At 33.0% G+C, this 17,359-nt stretch overlaps 1 protein-coding gene across 1 annotated transcript; it reads left to right on the forward strand.

Moving 5' to 3' along the window:
• Positions 1 to 498: 498 nt before the first annotated feature.
• Positions 499 to 15,841, forward strand: LOC130823742 (obg-like ATPase 1). The gene is made up of 12 exons (XM_057688478.1): positions 499 to 782; positions 1,144 to 1,311; positions 1,529 to 1,652; positions 2,183 to 2,274; positions 3,934 to 4,032; positions 4,571 to 4,684; positions 5,900 to 5,964; positions 8,509 to 8,625; positions 9,023 to 9,098; positions 10,277 to 10,369; positions 13,541 to 13,591; positions 15,455 to 15,841. The coding sequence occupies exons 1-12, from the start codon at positions 696 to 698 to the stop codon at positions 15,551 to 15,553; spliced, it is 1,185 nt and encodes a 394-aa protein (XP_057544461.1). The 5' UTR covers positions 499 to 695; the 3' UTR covers positions 15,554 to 15,841.
• The last annotated feature ends 1,518 nt before the right edge of the window (positions 15,842 to 17,359 follow it).

Below are 17,359 nucleotides of genomic sequence, written 5' to 3' on the forward strand. Positions count from 1 at the left end.
ATATAATTCACCTCATTTATTAATTATAGTCACTATAAATCGAAATCATCTATTGTAACTATGACACTAAAATGGCGGAATCCGATGAACAAATCTTTTAATGATCGTTGAATCAACTTAATTATATTTGACTTTACCCAAATTACCCAAACAGGCCAAACTACCATCTCTCACCTTCTCTCTTTTTACACACTCATTTATTCAAAACGCATTACTACCACGTAGAATTTTCGAAAGACAGGAAATTTGGTGTATATTAGGCTCTTACTACACCCGCATGCCACGAAAATTTAAAACAAATAAATAATTTTAACAAAATAAATCAATAAATAAGCTTTGGTACACTTAATTTAAAAAATAAACGTCCTAAGATAAGATATATTTATAGTTACTTACGGCGAATAAAAAAATTAGTAAAAAAACACCAGGCTCAAACACACAAAGATTTTTATTTTTTATATTAAGTTTAGCCGAACCTTAATTTTTTTTTTCTATCGTTAAAATTAGTTAATTGTTTCAAATTTTCGCATGCCACAGCCATAAGGCCCACATCTGTAACATTTAGTAAAACCCTAGAGTAGAAACGCTAGATAGAATCTTAAAGCCCTGATTGTATCTCAAAATCCTCCTCGTCCTCTTCAATCTCACTCTTTGAACTGCCTTCCCAATTCAGCTCCAGTTTCAGATAATTGAAAATGCCTCCCAAATCTAGCAAATCGAAGGATGCCCCGGTGGAGCGACCAATTCTTGGTCGATTTTCGTCTCACCTTAAGATTGGAATTGTAAGAATTTCTTGTAATGTGATTTTAATCTAATGATTTCAATCAGTATCATGTATTTGATGATGGCTGCAGTTTATGATATTTTTTGTTATTGAAATTGTTTTGTACGTATAAGTGATTTGGCTTTTTTCTGTTGGTTTTGTTGCTCTGTGTTTTTTTCCACATACCTGTATTTTCATTCATGGCATTTGAATTAGTTTAGCTGTATTAGATGATTTTTGAAGTAATTAGGTTAGTTTTATAATCGTGAAATCAATACCGAGGGTTATTATTAATAATTTATACCGTAGATCATAATGTTAGTGTTTGTTTGCAGGTTGTTTTTTGTTGGTAATGATAATAATTTTTAATTGATTTTCAGGTTGGGCTGCCTAATGTCGGCAAATCGACTCTTTTTAACACGCTCACAAAGCTTTCGATTCCTGCAGAAAATTTTCCTTTTTGTACCATTGAGCCTAATGAAGCCCGTGTTAATGTTCCTGATGAAAGATTTGAATGGCTTTGTCAGTTATACAAACCTAAGAGTGAGGTTTGTAAAAATCTGTTAAGCTTATATAGTTCATGAAACTTTGCATCTTAGACATGTACCATTTTACCAATCTGCTTCTGCAGCGTAGGGCATTTTGAATTGTAGTTTGTATGTTATTTGATGAATTTCAAACACACACTAGCTTTGTTATATATTGGAGTTATCAGTTTATTTCATTTTCTCACTATTTAACATGCCCCATCTTCTTGCTGCTTAGGTATCTGCTTTTTTGGAAATTCATGACATAGCTGGACTCGTCCGAGGAGCCCATGAAGGACAAGGGTTGGGAAACAGTTTCTTATCTCATATTCGTGCGGTGGATGGCATTTTTCATGTTCTACGTAAGATGTTATGATTTTTTGTCCGTTTATGTAAAAAGCAATTGTGATTCCAGATGGAAGTGTGAAAATTTAAATATGATGGTGCTTTTAAGGAACTATCACCTTCTTTCTTTCATGTGCTATTTGTCTCCTATCATCGTCGCTCTTATTTGAACTTATCCTATGTCCTACCAACTAGCATTATTATTAGATTATTGAAAGTGCAAGTTAAGGGTTTTTGAGCTTAAGGATTGATTTGAGTAGAGTCATAGTGCAAACATGTGGTCGTGGTAATGGGTAAAATGTGGTTGTCATGTAACCATTTACAATTTGAGACGATTTATTATCTTAGTATCTGTTGACATGCAAAGATGGAAATCACTACACCAGTCATAACCAATATATATTGTAGTTTGTTTATAATAATTCTTTAGCACCATAGGAATTACTAACATATTTTTTGTATATAAAAGATTATAAAAGCATTTACCTTGTAAGTAAAATGATACCCATTTCGTAATATTGAATTTTCTTAATTTTTTTGTGGACAGGTGCATTTGATGATCCTGATATAATCCATGTTGATGATTCTGTGGATCCTGTGCGAGATTTAGAGACTATTAGTGAAGAATTAAGGTTAAAGGTATTGATTTTTTTGCTTGATTATTCTTGGCTCGACTTCTCTTTGTGTTTGCATCTTGAATTTATTTTCTTCAAGTGGATGTTTTCTTCCGTGGCTGCCTCTTGTAATATTGTCACTTCTTCATCCTTTTTATGATTGATTTTTGAAGTGTGAGGGTGAACTTTATATGCTTTTTCTTTTTGATATATTTTGTTTTAGTGCAAAGGTAAAGAGATCCTTGAAATTTTTGATATAGGATTGATGCGTGATATACAACACTTGGATACAATATATCTTTTTCTTTGATTCAAGGGTTGATTAGAAAATCTAGAAAGTGGAGAGCAAAAATTAATGCTTCCTAGGTGGTGAGAATTCAAGCCTTGTCACTAGGATGAAATGAAAAATCCTCGAGCACTTGGCTAACCACTAGGCTAACGCTGGAATCTAGATTCTCTAGCCTATAATATTTTTCCTTTGACAATGAAAAGTTGTGGATGAAGAAGCTATTCTCGACGAAGAGTTAGGGAACATATGTTGTGTGTTCATAAACATAGTATTATGCATTGTTCTTAGCCAATAGGGAGGGATTTGCATTTACAGATGTATAAAAATGTGTTAGATATGTGTTTATTTGATTATATACATAATGGTCTATTAGAGTCTTTGTTTTAATAAGTGCACTGCATGGGAGCAATAGTTGTTCAAATTGAATGTCCTTACGCAAGGTTCCTTGGCTTTCTTTTGGACTAAGTGAGAGAACAAGGAACTCAGGGTTAAGAATTAGGATTTCTTTATAAATCAAAAGGGGCAACTTTTCTACATTAGCTTTTAAATTCAATAATGTCCAACCATTTATGGAGGAGAGATAGAGGATTTGTTAAAAAATTAATTTCTGGGTTTTTATCTATATTATATGCGAGGAATGAGAATATATATGACCTAGCTTGGTTTGCATGTTTGCATGCCAAATTTGTATGTATGGTCTAACTTGATTTATTTTTAGTGTTTAGGCTACTTTTCGATTATAAAAAGAGGAATGATTTAGATGAGTTAAACTTCATCCTTGAGGTTAGTGTTACATAATTTATGTATGTCCTTGTGATTTTCTAGTCAAACAAAAGAGTTTGACTCTTCTTGGGTGAAATAAAGCTGATTGAGACTTGTGATCTTATTTCTTGTCTTAAGTATTCTTTGCTTTGTGTGTTGATTGTTAAGCCTAATCTTCAACTAGAGTTTGTCAGATTGCTTTGTCGTTCATATCTTTGTTCTATTGTTGTTCCAAACACAAAAACTTCCAAATTCATCTTTGTGCAAAGCTTGCACCGAAAGAACCAATGTGGTTACTTTGCAGAAGCACCTATATTTAGCATCATAGGAGGGCTGCGCAAGAGATTTCTAGGGTTGTGGTAGCTCACGTTGCCTAGTCCACTTTGAGTGGTCTCTTATAGATGGTAACATCTAGATTTTATTTTTTTGGCAAAGATTGGGAGAACTTTCTCTTCTAGTTTTGTGGTTTTGTTGCTCTCTATATAAGTATTATTGGTGTTTCAAGTTTGATTCCTTTCCTTTTTTTCTTTTGTAATTTTTGATAGAAATTTGTAGATAATTTTCTAATGAAGTTTGACAATTTACTTTGATTTCTAAATTCTAAATAACAAAAGCTTATGCTACTTATGGCAGGATATTGAGTTCATGGAAAGGAAGATTGAGGATCTTGAGAAGAGCATGAAGAGAAGTAATGACAAACAATTGAAACTGGAGCATGAGATATGTTTGAAGGTGTCTATTTTTTTGGACTTCATTCATGTTTCTTGGTTTAGATTATTAGTCATTGTGCCGTGAAATACTAAATTAGCTACATTATTTCAAGTCACATTCTCAAAAATTGCAGACGATTGGATAGATTTAGAATTAATTCCTCGTAAACATTCATTATGATGTGAGAGTATAAATTTAGGCTGGTGATTGATTGTTTAATTCCTCTCATGGAAATTTTCTCTAGGGGAGGGTCAGGTTTGGGGGTTTGTCAATGTGGATTCGATTACGTAGCACACAAATCACCTATGGCTATAAGCTTTTTTACGGTTGCATTTATGCATATGCATATCTTGTAATCTTAGCACGTGCTCTCTTTCCCTCATTCCCTTCGCTAGGGAGATTTCAGGACAATTTATCTCACTATTAAAATCCTCGTGTAGTTTGCTCTAATATGTTTTTATGTTAACCTAACTTCATTATAATGGTTGCAGATGCTCGGGTTAGTTTCTATATGAGATGAAAATATTGGGGTATGTTAATTTTGACATTTATTGTACAGGTTAAAGCATGGATTGGAGAGGGAAAAGATGTTCGTTTAGGGGACTGGAAAGCGGCTGATGTAGAGGTCCTAAATACATTTCAGTTGCTCACTGCAAAACCAGTTGTTTATTTGGTAAGTGCCTTTTTAAGAATGGAATGGCTGATCTGAACACTTGTACCGAGCTGGCTGCACTACTGTATTCTTAGGTGGAATTAGTAAATGAAAAATTGCATTTTCTGTATGGATTGTTAGACTTAAACTTCTACTGCACCAATAATTCAGTTTGGTATTGGATCCTGAATTCTGATCTCACTTCTTTCTGGGGTCTAGTTGATTGAGTGCCGTCTTGAAGGATGACAAATTTTCCATGCGTTCTTGAAATTAGAGCATGTTTAATGCGACCAAATGTTTTAGTGTCAAGGGAGATATATAATAAAAAATACATTAAACTTGGAGAGTGTTCTTTCTTAATTTTGGTCTTCATGGAGACCAAAATTTAAAACCACGTGTAAGGTTTTAGGAAAGAGAAATTTCAAAATATTATGAAGACCAAAATTTCTTGAATACGTGACCAAATGTTTTGGTGTTAGGGGAGATATATAATAAGAAATACATTAGACATAGAGAATTTTTTTTCTTAATTTTGGTCTTTATGGAGACCAAATTTTTAAACCACATGTAAGATTTTAGGAAAGAGAAATTTCAAAATAATATGAAGACAAAAAACTTTGGTCACCATTAAAACCCTTTTAGATATTTTGCTTTTGAATTTGAAAAAAATTGAAACATGCATTCTCATTCTATGGGAGCGGAAAACCTTTTAAGTGGAAGCAAAGGACCATATTAGCTATATAACATCGGGGATACCTTGTAAGCGAATTATGACATTCAATTTACACAATCTTATCTATGAAGAATGATGAGTGTTCTTTATGTTTGAGTAGTAGGCTTAAATAACACATAGCTTCACATTCCATGGGTTGAGAAATGTGATTGGTATGGGTAGCTTCTTTTAAATACTTGTTACTCCCTGCATGTGTTCATTGTTGAACTAATGTTGCGTTGGAGTGTGAACCAATATTTGGGAGCACTTTTAGAAAAATTTGACAATTTGTGGTGATCATTTCGTGTACCAGGATAATGATTACATATACCAACTATGCCTTTTGCTCGTATAAGTGCTTTGAATGTGAAAATGTGGTTTTCCTTTGTAATTATGTCTGTGTCATACATGAAAATATTCAATCCTCGTCCTCGTTTCTTTTCAAAAGTTATTAGGCGACAATGGTTATACCAGCTATTGTTCCTCAAAGATTTATTTTTACTGTTAACAATTTTTATGATTAGGTTAATATGACGGAGAAAGATTACCAAAGAAAAAAGAACAAGTTTCTTCCCAAAATTCATGCCTGGTATGTAGTAATGGTTATTATTACTGTTATTTTTGTAGTGGGTTTTGTAAGTATTATTTTATTATTGCTATCCTGATTGGTATGATGGCTCATGGGTACCTTTACTATTATTATTACTTAATACTAGTACAAGGATACTTAATTAAGTTGACTAACTTGAAAACTATTATATGATGACATATTTAAGGAAGGTACAATTCTTTGCTTTTACGCATTATAAGGATAGTTTTTTGTTAAAATGATGGTTGAAGATTCAACATTAATACTAGAATCAGGGCTTATGTGGTTATTTGTCAAGGGAAAACTCAACCGTAACGACGATTGTTTGAAAAAGCAAAACTTAGTTTTGGGTGAAAGGGTTTTAAATTGTTTGGGCGGGAAACTCTCCCTCGGAGCCTTTTCATTTGAATAAGATGCTTCACTCACACTTTAGTTTCTTGGGCAATCAATCAATATATCTTCACATGCATAAAGAATCCAATTGTGAAAAACTATTCAATTCTTTATTGCTCTACACTAGCATAGCTCTCTTTGAAGTTGGTTGGTATTGTATATCCTTCCATTCCCAAATAGTAAAACCACGTGCATTGGTTAGTGCATATGGCCACCACACTTAAAGCATACAATGGCAACATTGCTTTTGGCTTGCTAGAAAGATTTGCTTGCCTAAATCCTTTTTAGGATTGTCACTAGCTTGTACCATTGTTTTAGGAACAACACTTGCTCAAAAAATATTCTCCTAATCTCCTTATTCAGATTGCCTAGAAAATGTGTTTATCTATGAAATTGATTCAAAATTATGTCGTGCCTCTTAAAATTTGTTGAATCCTACTATGATTTATTTTCCAAAATAACTATTTGAAGATAATTTTACTTGATATGACATGATGTACTTGATTTAGGTGGTGCAGCTTGCATGTCTTGATTCCTTATCAACACAAACTTACTCTGATCCACATAATTCATTGAACTGCTTATGCATTCTGGATGTTTAATCAATTTTGAGTCATATAAACTCTTTGATGATTGACATGGTTTGACGGCCACTCTGAATGAGTGTATGTGTTGATCACAACTTAAAGCTTGTCTTGGAACATAGGGAGGAGAACATAAACCAATAAATTTTATTTAAAGAATGATAGTAGATTATAAAATGCAGATGAAACCTATAACTGCATGACATGTAAAAGATGCTGCATTCTAGCTGTTGTAAGTACTTTTATGGAATAAGTGTGTCAGGGTGGAGTTTTTAGAAATCAATGCAAACATGCGATTTTTAAAATCTTAAAAGTTGAGATATTTGATTTTTATTATTCCTTTCATCAATTTGATTGAATGTTTGTAGCTACAAAACTCTTAGTGCACTTTGTTAGTTCCAACTTGTACCCATGCGTGAAAATCCATGCTTTTATTAGTCCATAAGAGGCAGGTTGAAAAATCACAAGGTGCAACTGGAGGCATGGACATGGTAAAAAATTCAAAAAAATTGTGTTTTGGCATACATTATTGCCCCAAAAGCATACCATGGCATGCAGTATCTCTTTATGCTTTAGCATGCTTCATCCCTATTGTAACTAGGAGCTTGAGGAGGTTGTATATTTTATCATGGCCCCTTTTTGTTTTTTTTTAAGTGTATTCATGTTCCATGTGTTTAAAATCTGGAGAGAATAGTGCTTTCAAGTTGGATATATTTTATCTTAGTTAATTGGTGGTGAATCTTGTTATCCTCATATAGGATCATAGATCTTTGTTCATACAAGTAGAATCCCAAAGCCTTCTAATTGTAACCCCAAAATATGGGTTGGCTACATGAACCAAAGCAATCTAGGCGCTAACGTAATTTTAAAGAGTCTGTATTTATGTGAAAGCATGTTTTTAGGCTTCTAGAGGAGGCACATAGGTGTTTGAGTCTCGCAGTTATTAAGTTTAAATATCTGAAAAACTACGTGTTGCTGCTGTGCCTTTTCACAGAAGGCCCACAGACATGAGGCACATCCCCTTGCGATTTAGTGCACCTCTCGGTTTTTAGAATTAAGATAGCTCATAATAATGATTATTTTCCTGAATTCCTCTAAGCCCTATTGCTACAAGAATTTAGAAATCAATTTTACTGGTCGTCCACATGCATTCTTCTCTACACATTCCTATTTGTTGTCTTGCACCTGTATATCCAACTTTTTGTCATCCTTCACTCCTTCAACTCAACAATGCAAGTCATTTTCCACCTACCTTTTCTACATCTAAGGTCTCGAAAATTCAATTTTCCCTTTTTCTAACTTAGTTTAGATCTTTGCATCTTTCTTGAAAAAATAAATGTAAATATTTGAAGATCTAATTATTTGTTGTTTAAATATTTGATGATCCTTTATAATGTGATTTTGGTTGTTTTGTTTCATATATTTTTTCTTTTTGTTGTGATTTTGGTTGGTCTTAGTTTTGTGTTATGATTTTTGTCTGGTTATGTACAACATCATCAAGCCAAAGAGACTTGTTTACTAAGTGTGATTTTTTTATTGGTTACTGTTTATTGTTATGGTTGATCAGGGTCCAAGAGCATGGAGGTGAACCAATTATCCCGTTTAGTGGCGTTTTTGAGAGAAATCTCTGTGACATGCCAGAAGATGAAGCTGCTAAATATTGTGATGAAAACAAGGTGCAGAGGTTAGTAACAATACCTTGTTCTCCTTATAGACGTGAAAAAATGGTAGCTAGCATATATACTGTACACAAGTGGAGAGTGTTTCTAGTATTTTAAGTTTTCGAACATGTGTTGATATTTTGGGTCTAGGACTCTTCAATCTGCCTGTTGTCTATTCAAGATTATGGGATTAGTTGCATGTTTTAATATGTCATTATATACTTCCCTTTTAACAGGGTGTTGACTGTTGAGGGAAATTGATGTGATCTTGAATGAAGCTGTTCAAATATATTACATGACTTAGGCTGGAGCCTAGAGCTTCATGTTTTTGTTGTATTATCAAAATTCTTATTGTTATATTTAGTCGCAGTTATTTTTGATTGAATGACCATGTGGTTATGATTTTCTGCACTCTTGCAGTGCCATTCCAAAGATAATAAAGACCGGGTTCTCAGCTATTAATCTCATTTACTTCTTCACTGCAGGCCCAGATGAGGTATTGTTACCTATATTATATACGTAATTGTATTAATGTGCCAACAATTGTGATTATCTCACTGCACATTATTGGTGATTATTTTTCAAATTTAGTGGCCTAAAGCTTGCACATGTCCATTTTGCATCTGAAACAAAATTTGAGCATTAATTAAGAGGGACATCTAAGTGGCCGATTAGTTGCACCTAAAATCTTTAGGAATTGTTTACTAGAAATTTGGGTTAAAGGGATATTTACAAGAGGACTTTTATTTGCATGATTCTCTTTCTCCCTTGCAAACTCTTTAATTGATTTTTGTGCTTCACTAACTCTAAAGTCTCTTTGATTAATTCACTCAAATTTTGCTTCACTCACAAAAAATTGAACAAACGTTCAAATATCAATAGAATTAAACATAACTAGCTAGTACTTCCTATTGTAGGCATATGCAAGTTATCCACGGTAGGCTATACTAGCTAGTTTAGCTACAAATACAGAACTGGACTGTAATAATTAGTCACTATTAGTGATGTATCCTAACAATTAGTCACTATTTAGTACAAAGCGTAAATAAGAACATAAATATTACTACACCACAAAACCCCCAACTAACATAGAGTTGTCTCCAGCATTTCTTTTCACTATTGCTTTTCCAATGCCATTATATGGCTACTTAGTATGGGGGTTTGAGAAAGTCGAACCTTTATTAGGGATAACAAACAGATTGTTTTCGATTGACTCTTGGTAGCAAATATTATTCGCAACTTCACTTAAATAAATGGTGCGCATAATCTAATGAATCATTTTAATTTAGTGTATTATAATCTAGATCTAAAGACATACAAATTTTTGGCCCCATCGACACAAGGAGAAGGAATGTTGATACAGAATTGACCCAAAAGAAGTAAAACCCAATTGGGAGACCTTCTTGCTACACTATGACAAAGAAACTACTCAAATAATATGTGTTGGACATTTTCTCAGTCCAACTAGATGTTCATGGGAAAACTCCAAACTCACTTTATTCCAATTAGATGTTCATGGAAAAACTCCAAACTCACTTAAGTAAATTACTCTTTCAAATGCGAGAAGTACATGACTAGAATTAGCCTAAATGGTGGTTAACTTTTGAATATAGTCGTGCTTTGTTGTTTCAAAAATTGTTCTTGTTTGAATTTATGATTTTAAAATCGTTTCAGGTCAAATGCTGGCAAATTAGACGACAAACAAAGGCTCCTCAAGCTGCTGGAACAATTCACACCGATTTTGAGCGAGGGTTCATATGTGCTGAGGTAACTATCTCATGACTTTTACCTGACATATGAAGTATAAAAAACGCACAAAAGGAAGTTTATTTCCATATCATGGAATTTTTTATACTTCCTCTAGGACTATTCAAATGCAACATAGTCTTTTAATAGATGTTCTTAATTATTTGCCACACATTCGAAATATGGTAATTTTATACTAGCAAATGACCACATTATCCTAATTATGTGTGGTCTGATAATTTATGCATTTTAGTTTACAAGGGTAAGTTTGGTAATGGTTTGGTGCAATCACCCATGTTGCATTTAATTAGGACTAAGGTTTGTAGCGAGAACTCCTAAAATGAGTGCAAAATTCGATCAAAAAGAAACCAAGGAACAGGATGCTAAAAGTTTTCCCATAAGGCCTGACCGTTATCAAATGATTTGCTGTTCTTTTTACAAATTAGAAATTACAAATAGGAACATGCATAATTTAGCCACTTGGGTTATTGTTAACAGAAGTAGGTGCAATCTGTGATTTATATTGAAAATGAGTTACATTAGGCCGGACAACATCATTGTGAAAATTTTCATTCCCCAACAATAGTTATAAGGCAGAGACTGATCCTCTTTCCTTGTTCAGACGGTTTCCTAATCTAGAATTTGTGGAAACTAGAGATGGTTTGAAGGACAAGGAGAGAAAAACCGTGGAATTTTCAGTAAGAGATAGGAGGAAGAGCATGATGGGGAGGGAATTAAGGCATGTGTCCTTTCCTTGAATAGGAAACATAGAAGGAAAAATCTGATGTTATGTTATATAACAACCGCTTTATAACAGATTTAGAATTGCTGCTTGTTAAATTCTGTTATAAAACTATACAAAAGAACTCACATCCAAATCTATTTATTGTGGTGATCTTGGAAACAGAATAGTAGAACCAGATAAATTGGGGAAGGAGATGAAGAGAGAGAGGGGGAGAGAAAGAGGGGGAGGGGGGGGGGGGGGGGGGGGGGAATGCAGTAATAAATAATATTCATCATATGTACCGCATGCAGTGTAATTATAATATATATATGGATATTTAACAGGTTAATTTTACATGTTGAACCGGAAAACAATTATTTTCTCTTATTTGAGAATTTTTATTGAAAATTTGTTGCCTCTTCAGCTGCGGTCTTCGTTATTGAGCTATTGCAGACATTTTTTGCGACAACTTGATTGTTTCCGTTATTGTGACTGCAAACGCAACCGTTTTTTAAAATTATGGGAACACATTCAGCGCTGGACATTGACAAAACTTATTCCAATTTCTACTTTTGCACATGGTTCAGGTCAATATTCAATAATGATATTTTTTGGATTGACATGAATGTAAACTTTGTTAATATTTTTTGTCAATCCTATTTGCAAGCTTATAATAAAATGATAATAATTGAAAATAAAAATCTGAGGTGTGGACCAAATGCCAATGTCAGAGTGATAAGTGTTTGACAATTATATTGTCATAAAATGAAAGGTTGATATCGTTTTCGAAGGAGGATCCTTGTTTTTTTGAATATTCTGCTTTTGGTTGAAGCGAACTGCAGCTTGAATAAAGTTCTGAAGGTTGACTTTAAAGAACAATACAGCAGTGTAAAGCCTCAATTACAAAGGATATTGGCTTTAAGTTTAATGAAATATTAAAATTGTTTACATGATCTGATTTTATGAAAATCGAAAATTATAATCAATATTTTAAGATTTAAGACCCATTTGACCATTTTCCGGTTACCTGGTTGTAGAATATGTAATAGATTGGCCAAGTCCCATTAACAAAACCGATAGTGTGGACACTTCGAGTCTGCCCATTGGACACTTCCTTTATTAATCACAAATCCAAAGTTAATGAATTGTTACAAGGGTTGCTCTATATATAGCCTAAGCCCCCAGAAGACAATTAAAAGATAACAACTATTCTAATTACAAAGTACAAACACTAATTAATATGAAATGTCTATAATGCCCTTGGACCCTTTGATCTGATTCATGACAGAATATCATTAGGAGTTCACATTTTCCCGTTTGTTTCTGGCATTGTTCTGAACTTTGATTTTAATGCTAAACTGTATGTGGTGAAGTGCAATGTTTGAGAGTTGTTTTTGGTAGATTACTATCACAACTCAATTTTCCTTTTAATTAGGGTACAATATAGAATATTGTTTGATTATGCTGTTTGAGTATTGACATTCTATGACTTGCATTAGATTACAATATTGAAATTCTTTTTGAAGTTACTATCTATGGGAATTTTTCTGCATACATAATGCTGAGTCTTAATAGGATTTGTTGGTTTTATGAGACCACAAAGGTTTTTTAAACATCACCAAGGTTTTAAATTTTGGCATCCAAACAATTTGTTCTTTATTTTTTGATGCTACTTAAATTAAACATCAGAATCTGGCTAAAGAAAGCATTAGTAATGAGAGATGTTTTAAAATGTACTCCCTCCATTCTTTTTTCTGTTCCTTTTGGGATCATTTCTTATTGGGTACCATTTTCTTCAATATATCCCTACTACTCCACCTTTTGGTGTCAACAACTCCCACTTTTTGTCCCACAAATTATTATTTCTCTATGTTTACCACTATAAGTCAGATGATGAAAATTACATTGACACTATCTCATCTTGACACGTGTGACTACAATAGAGGGAGGACAGTTGTAGAACAAATTTATACGAAATTTCCTATAGGCTGTGAAGTTTTACCGAGTTAATTTTAGTAAGATATGTGTATATTGTTTAGTTAAAATATTAATAGAGAGAAACTTGCCTAATCAATGAATCTAATTATATTTAGATTCGTGACCCCAAAAAGATTGTTTTGGTCTCCATTACTTGGAAAAAGGAGCCACGTGTATCATTGATACAAAAAGATTTGAGATGACCAGAACAATGGAAAAGGAAAAATGACCCAAAAGCCTTATAAGATGCTGGTGAAAGAAGGTTAGCTTCACCTTAGTCTCACCTACGTATCTTCTTTTTCACTTTCAGTCTGACTAGCGTTCTATAATTTTGACGGTTGGAAGTTCTTCAAGAAACATGTACTTTTCATGTGTATAGTTGTGCACTTATGATGCACCATGCAAATTCCGGCCATAATCCTTGCCCTTGTTCAGTTGCATGTTCTTTTATTCAGTTGTCGTTTTAAGAATGACTATATTTTTGTTTCCAGGTCATGAAGTTTGAGGACCTAAAGGAATATGGGAATGAGTCAGCTGTGAAGGTAAGGACATTACTATATTATGAACAGTTTTCTTACCCTTTTCAATGCTATGGTTGTTGGTATGTTGTCGCTATTTTACAGTGTTCATTTCTTCGCAATAATATAGAGTTTGCAACAAATTCCTATGAGACTTGGAAAAGGTTAAAGCTTACTTGAGAAATTTCAAGTCACTTATGCTTGTTTCAGGGCTTCTAATGTGTATCTTTGTGACACATTGTGAATTTAGATTAGCTCCTTCCCTACCCTTATTCCGTTCTTTCTCTACATGCCATCCAACTAAGTGCTTCATCTGTTTATTGGAGGCACCAAAAGTGATGGCTGCTGACACACTGGTCTTTTTTATATTGATTATTAGGCTTGTTTCCTTTTTTTATATATATTTGAAAAGATAAATAATTACGAATTAGAATTTATCACACTTGTGACGTGTAGTGATTAAATGCTACTTGAAAGTCGAAATCCGGGAACTCATATTTGACATTAGTAGGAGTCCAATTGGTCGAATTTGGCAACTTTATGGGAAGTCTCTTTTTGGTTGGCATTGAAATGTCAAAGTGTCCCTTCTATCTCAATGTGCTGTGAGTCTGACTGATGGGTTTGTTCGCTAAAAAAGTCAAAGTAACATTCTTTCTTGTACTTAAACCGTTTCCTGTGATGTATCCCCTTCCATTCTGAAATTTTAAGTAAGAAACCATGTTCTCATATGCAAAACTTATGTTCAATTCAAACAATGTGCATATCTTCAAAATACCCATGTTCCTGTGCAGCTCCCTACTGCGTAGTAAATATGACTTACTGTCACGTGTTGATCCTTTGGCTCACTTCACAAAGCCCTAAGGAATCAAGCCCACATGTGCTACTCGACAAGCCCCGCTTGCTAGTCGAGTCAAGCTTTTCCCCAATTCTTAACACTTAACCTTGTGCCGGATGATCAAGTTTTTTGGCATAAACCAAGTGCTAGACTACCTAACAGTTGAACTTAGCACACCCCTGTGCTTGTCCCGAAGGTTACGTCCTAAGACGTAGAAATGGGCTAGTTACGTCCCTCGATGTAGAGCTTTGATCCACCAAGCTAAGTTCCCTTAAGCTTGCTATACACCCCTTGTTGTCACACCCCAAGTGCCTTGGTTCTCACTAACTCTATCTCAAAGAGTAGATGAGGGAAGGATAGTTACTTAAGCTAGAGAAGAGAGCACGATTCATCAACTCACTCAAGTTGGTTTGTACAAATGCCTTGGATGCCTATTGTAGGCAATCCATTCAATCTTGCAAGTTCTAGAACTCTACATTTGTAAACCTAGAAAGTCTACGTCACCTAGAGCTTTATAAAACATTCTAGAGTCATCCAACCTAGGATGTTTTAAAGACTTCTATGATACTCTAGGACATACATAATGTCCAAGAATGATCAACCCATACCCTTCTAGTATTTACACTCTTTGTCCCAATGAGATTGAATCAAAGAGAAATGTAGCGATTTTTAAGGAAAATATGGTGTAGTCGAAAATATTTAGTGAACTTAGACTCCAGGTGTGCTCCTTGCATATGATGTAGTCGAAAATGTTATGACCCCCCCTCCCCCCTCCCTGACCCACCCAAAAAAAAAAAATTCCCTCCACCCCTTTTGCCTTGAATTTGGAATATTTAAAATTTAGTCAAACTTTCACTATGAATTCTCCTTAATCTATATGAAAAAAATATATTCACGTAGGATCCTAATAGATTCATCTCACCCACAATTAAAGTTATTTCCGCTCTAAGTTTGCATTTGTACAAAAAAGAACAAGGGTATTTTTTTGTAGTTTGCATTGCATCCCATTCAACTCATTACCAGCACTTAAGTTTTGTTGGGGTATTTTACAGGCTGCCGGAAAGTATAGGCAGGAAGGTAAAACGTACGTGGTTCAAGATGGCGATGTTATCTTTTTCAAGTTCAACGTTACTAGCAGCGGCAAGAAGTAAACGTGCCACGGTGCCGGTGACAGTATATGGTATCTGCCATCTCTTTTTTGGCCTAGCATTATCTTAAATTGCCTTGTAACACTTGCTAATATATGAACTAACTTATTTGGTTCTGATACAAAGAGGTTTTGGACAACACCATCCTGAGTTACAATTTATGCTTGTACGCAAAAGGCAAATTAAAATTTCTTTTGTAATAGCTGTACTATACTTGCTTTGTGGTATTTTAGCTCACGCTCGTTTTTTATCTACATTTTTGCAATAATATAATAAAACATTATAAAATAATATCTTCGTCGTTCTTTAATGATTTCTTGATTTTTGAATATTTCACTTTTTAAAAGAAATATTTAGAGATTTTGTGACTTAAAATTTAGCTTTGAAACTGTGCAAAAAGCCAACAAAATAGAATGAGGTGTAATACATTTTCATTGAATTTACACAATTTTCATTTTGAGTTTTTCTTTTAGATTTTGTGATATTATGAAGCACTTCTTTCGGTGCTTTTTGTTTTTCTCAAATAAAATATTTGAATTTAAATTCATATATTATCTACGAATTGTATGGAAAAATGTATTCATATAGGATTTTATAGATTAGTTTAATACTATATTTTTACACATCAATTTATAATTTTTAAAAATTCACAAATAAAGTTATTTGTCTTGTATGTATTGAGACTTGGGAAAAAATGATTGGGAATGACTTACATTCTCTTATGTCTACAAACATAATTGATATTCCATTCTCATTCGTATATTTCTTCAATCAATATACTCTAACTTTTTAATATTAATTTCCAACTGAAATTAATAACTTAATTTTTTTTAATGTTATACTCCAACTAATTGATAATTTAGTTATATTTTTTCAATTGAATTTAAAGCATGAAGGGAATAATAACAAATGTAAGCAAATTAGAGCAATTGTACTTCCTCTTACCAAAATTGTCTTATTTGTCTTTTTCATTTAATATAATATTTAATCTTTAATATCTTGAATTCTGTATTTTAAAAAATATAAAAAGTAAACGAGAAATATAAATAAATTTATATTGAGATGAATCAAACAAAATCTAATCTCACTACATTAATTAATAATAAAATATAAATTATGATTAATTGAAGAATAATGCCAAAAAGTATATAATAACCATCAATATTTTAGCAGTTAATACTGTATAAAAATGCATAATATATTTTTATCAATTGGAAGAATATAATATTTCTGATTTATTAGCCTATTTTATGATTTTATTTATTATTAATATGTATGCCTGTATAATAAATAATTTTTTTTTAATTTGTTAACGTATACAAATATAATTATAAAATATAGAAATTATATACATAATTTTTTAATTTTTACATATAAATGAACGGGAGTTGATTTTTGGATGGGATGATGTCATGTATACTTGTATATGTTATGCCCCTCTATAAATTGTAAGGCTTTTTACTTAGTTGGTCATTTTAATTTTATGATATTTTTATTCTAGATAATGGGAGGTTTGGCTAAATAGTTTATTGAGTAATTTTAGTTTATTTTGATTTAAATAGAGGGTTTGGTGGTCAAATCAACTAATGTTAATGTTTGATAAATTAGCTGGTTGAGACAGCTTATTATTATAAATAAATTGTTTTTGAGCAAGCAGCTCATAGCAGCAGGTTCAAAATCAGCTGATCAAACTAGTTAATAAAATCAACTGGTCAAATTAACCACTATAATCAACTATAAGCTACCAATTATCAACTGTTTGCCAAAACACTCCCATGTCTTCGACTCTTCGTCCTTTCTATAATAATG

Source organism: Amaranthus tricolor, chromosome 9 (genome assembly GCF_026212465.1).
Source record: "Amaranthus tricolor cultivar Red isolate AtriRed21 chromosome 9, ASM2621246v1, whole genome shotgun sequence".
In the NCBI taxonomy this organism is placed as follows: Eukaryota; Viridiplantae; Streptophyta; class Magnoliopsida; order Caryophyllales; family Amaranthaceae; genus Amaranthus; species Amaranthus tricolor.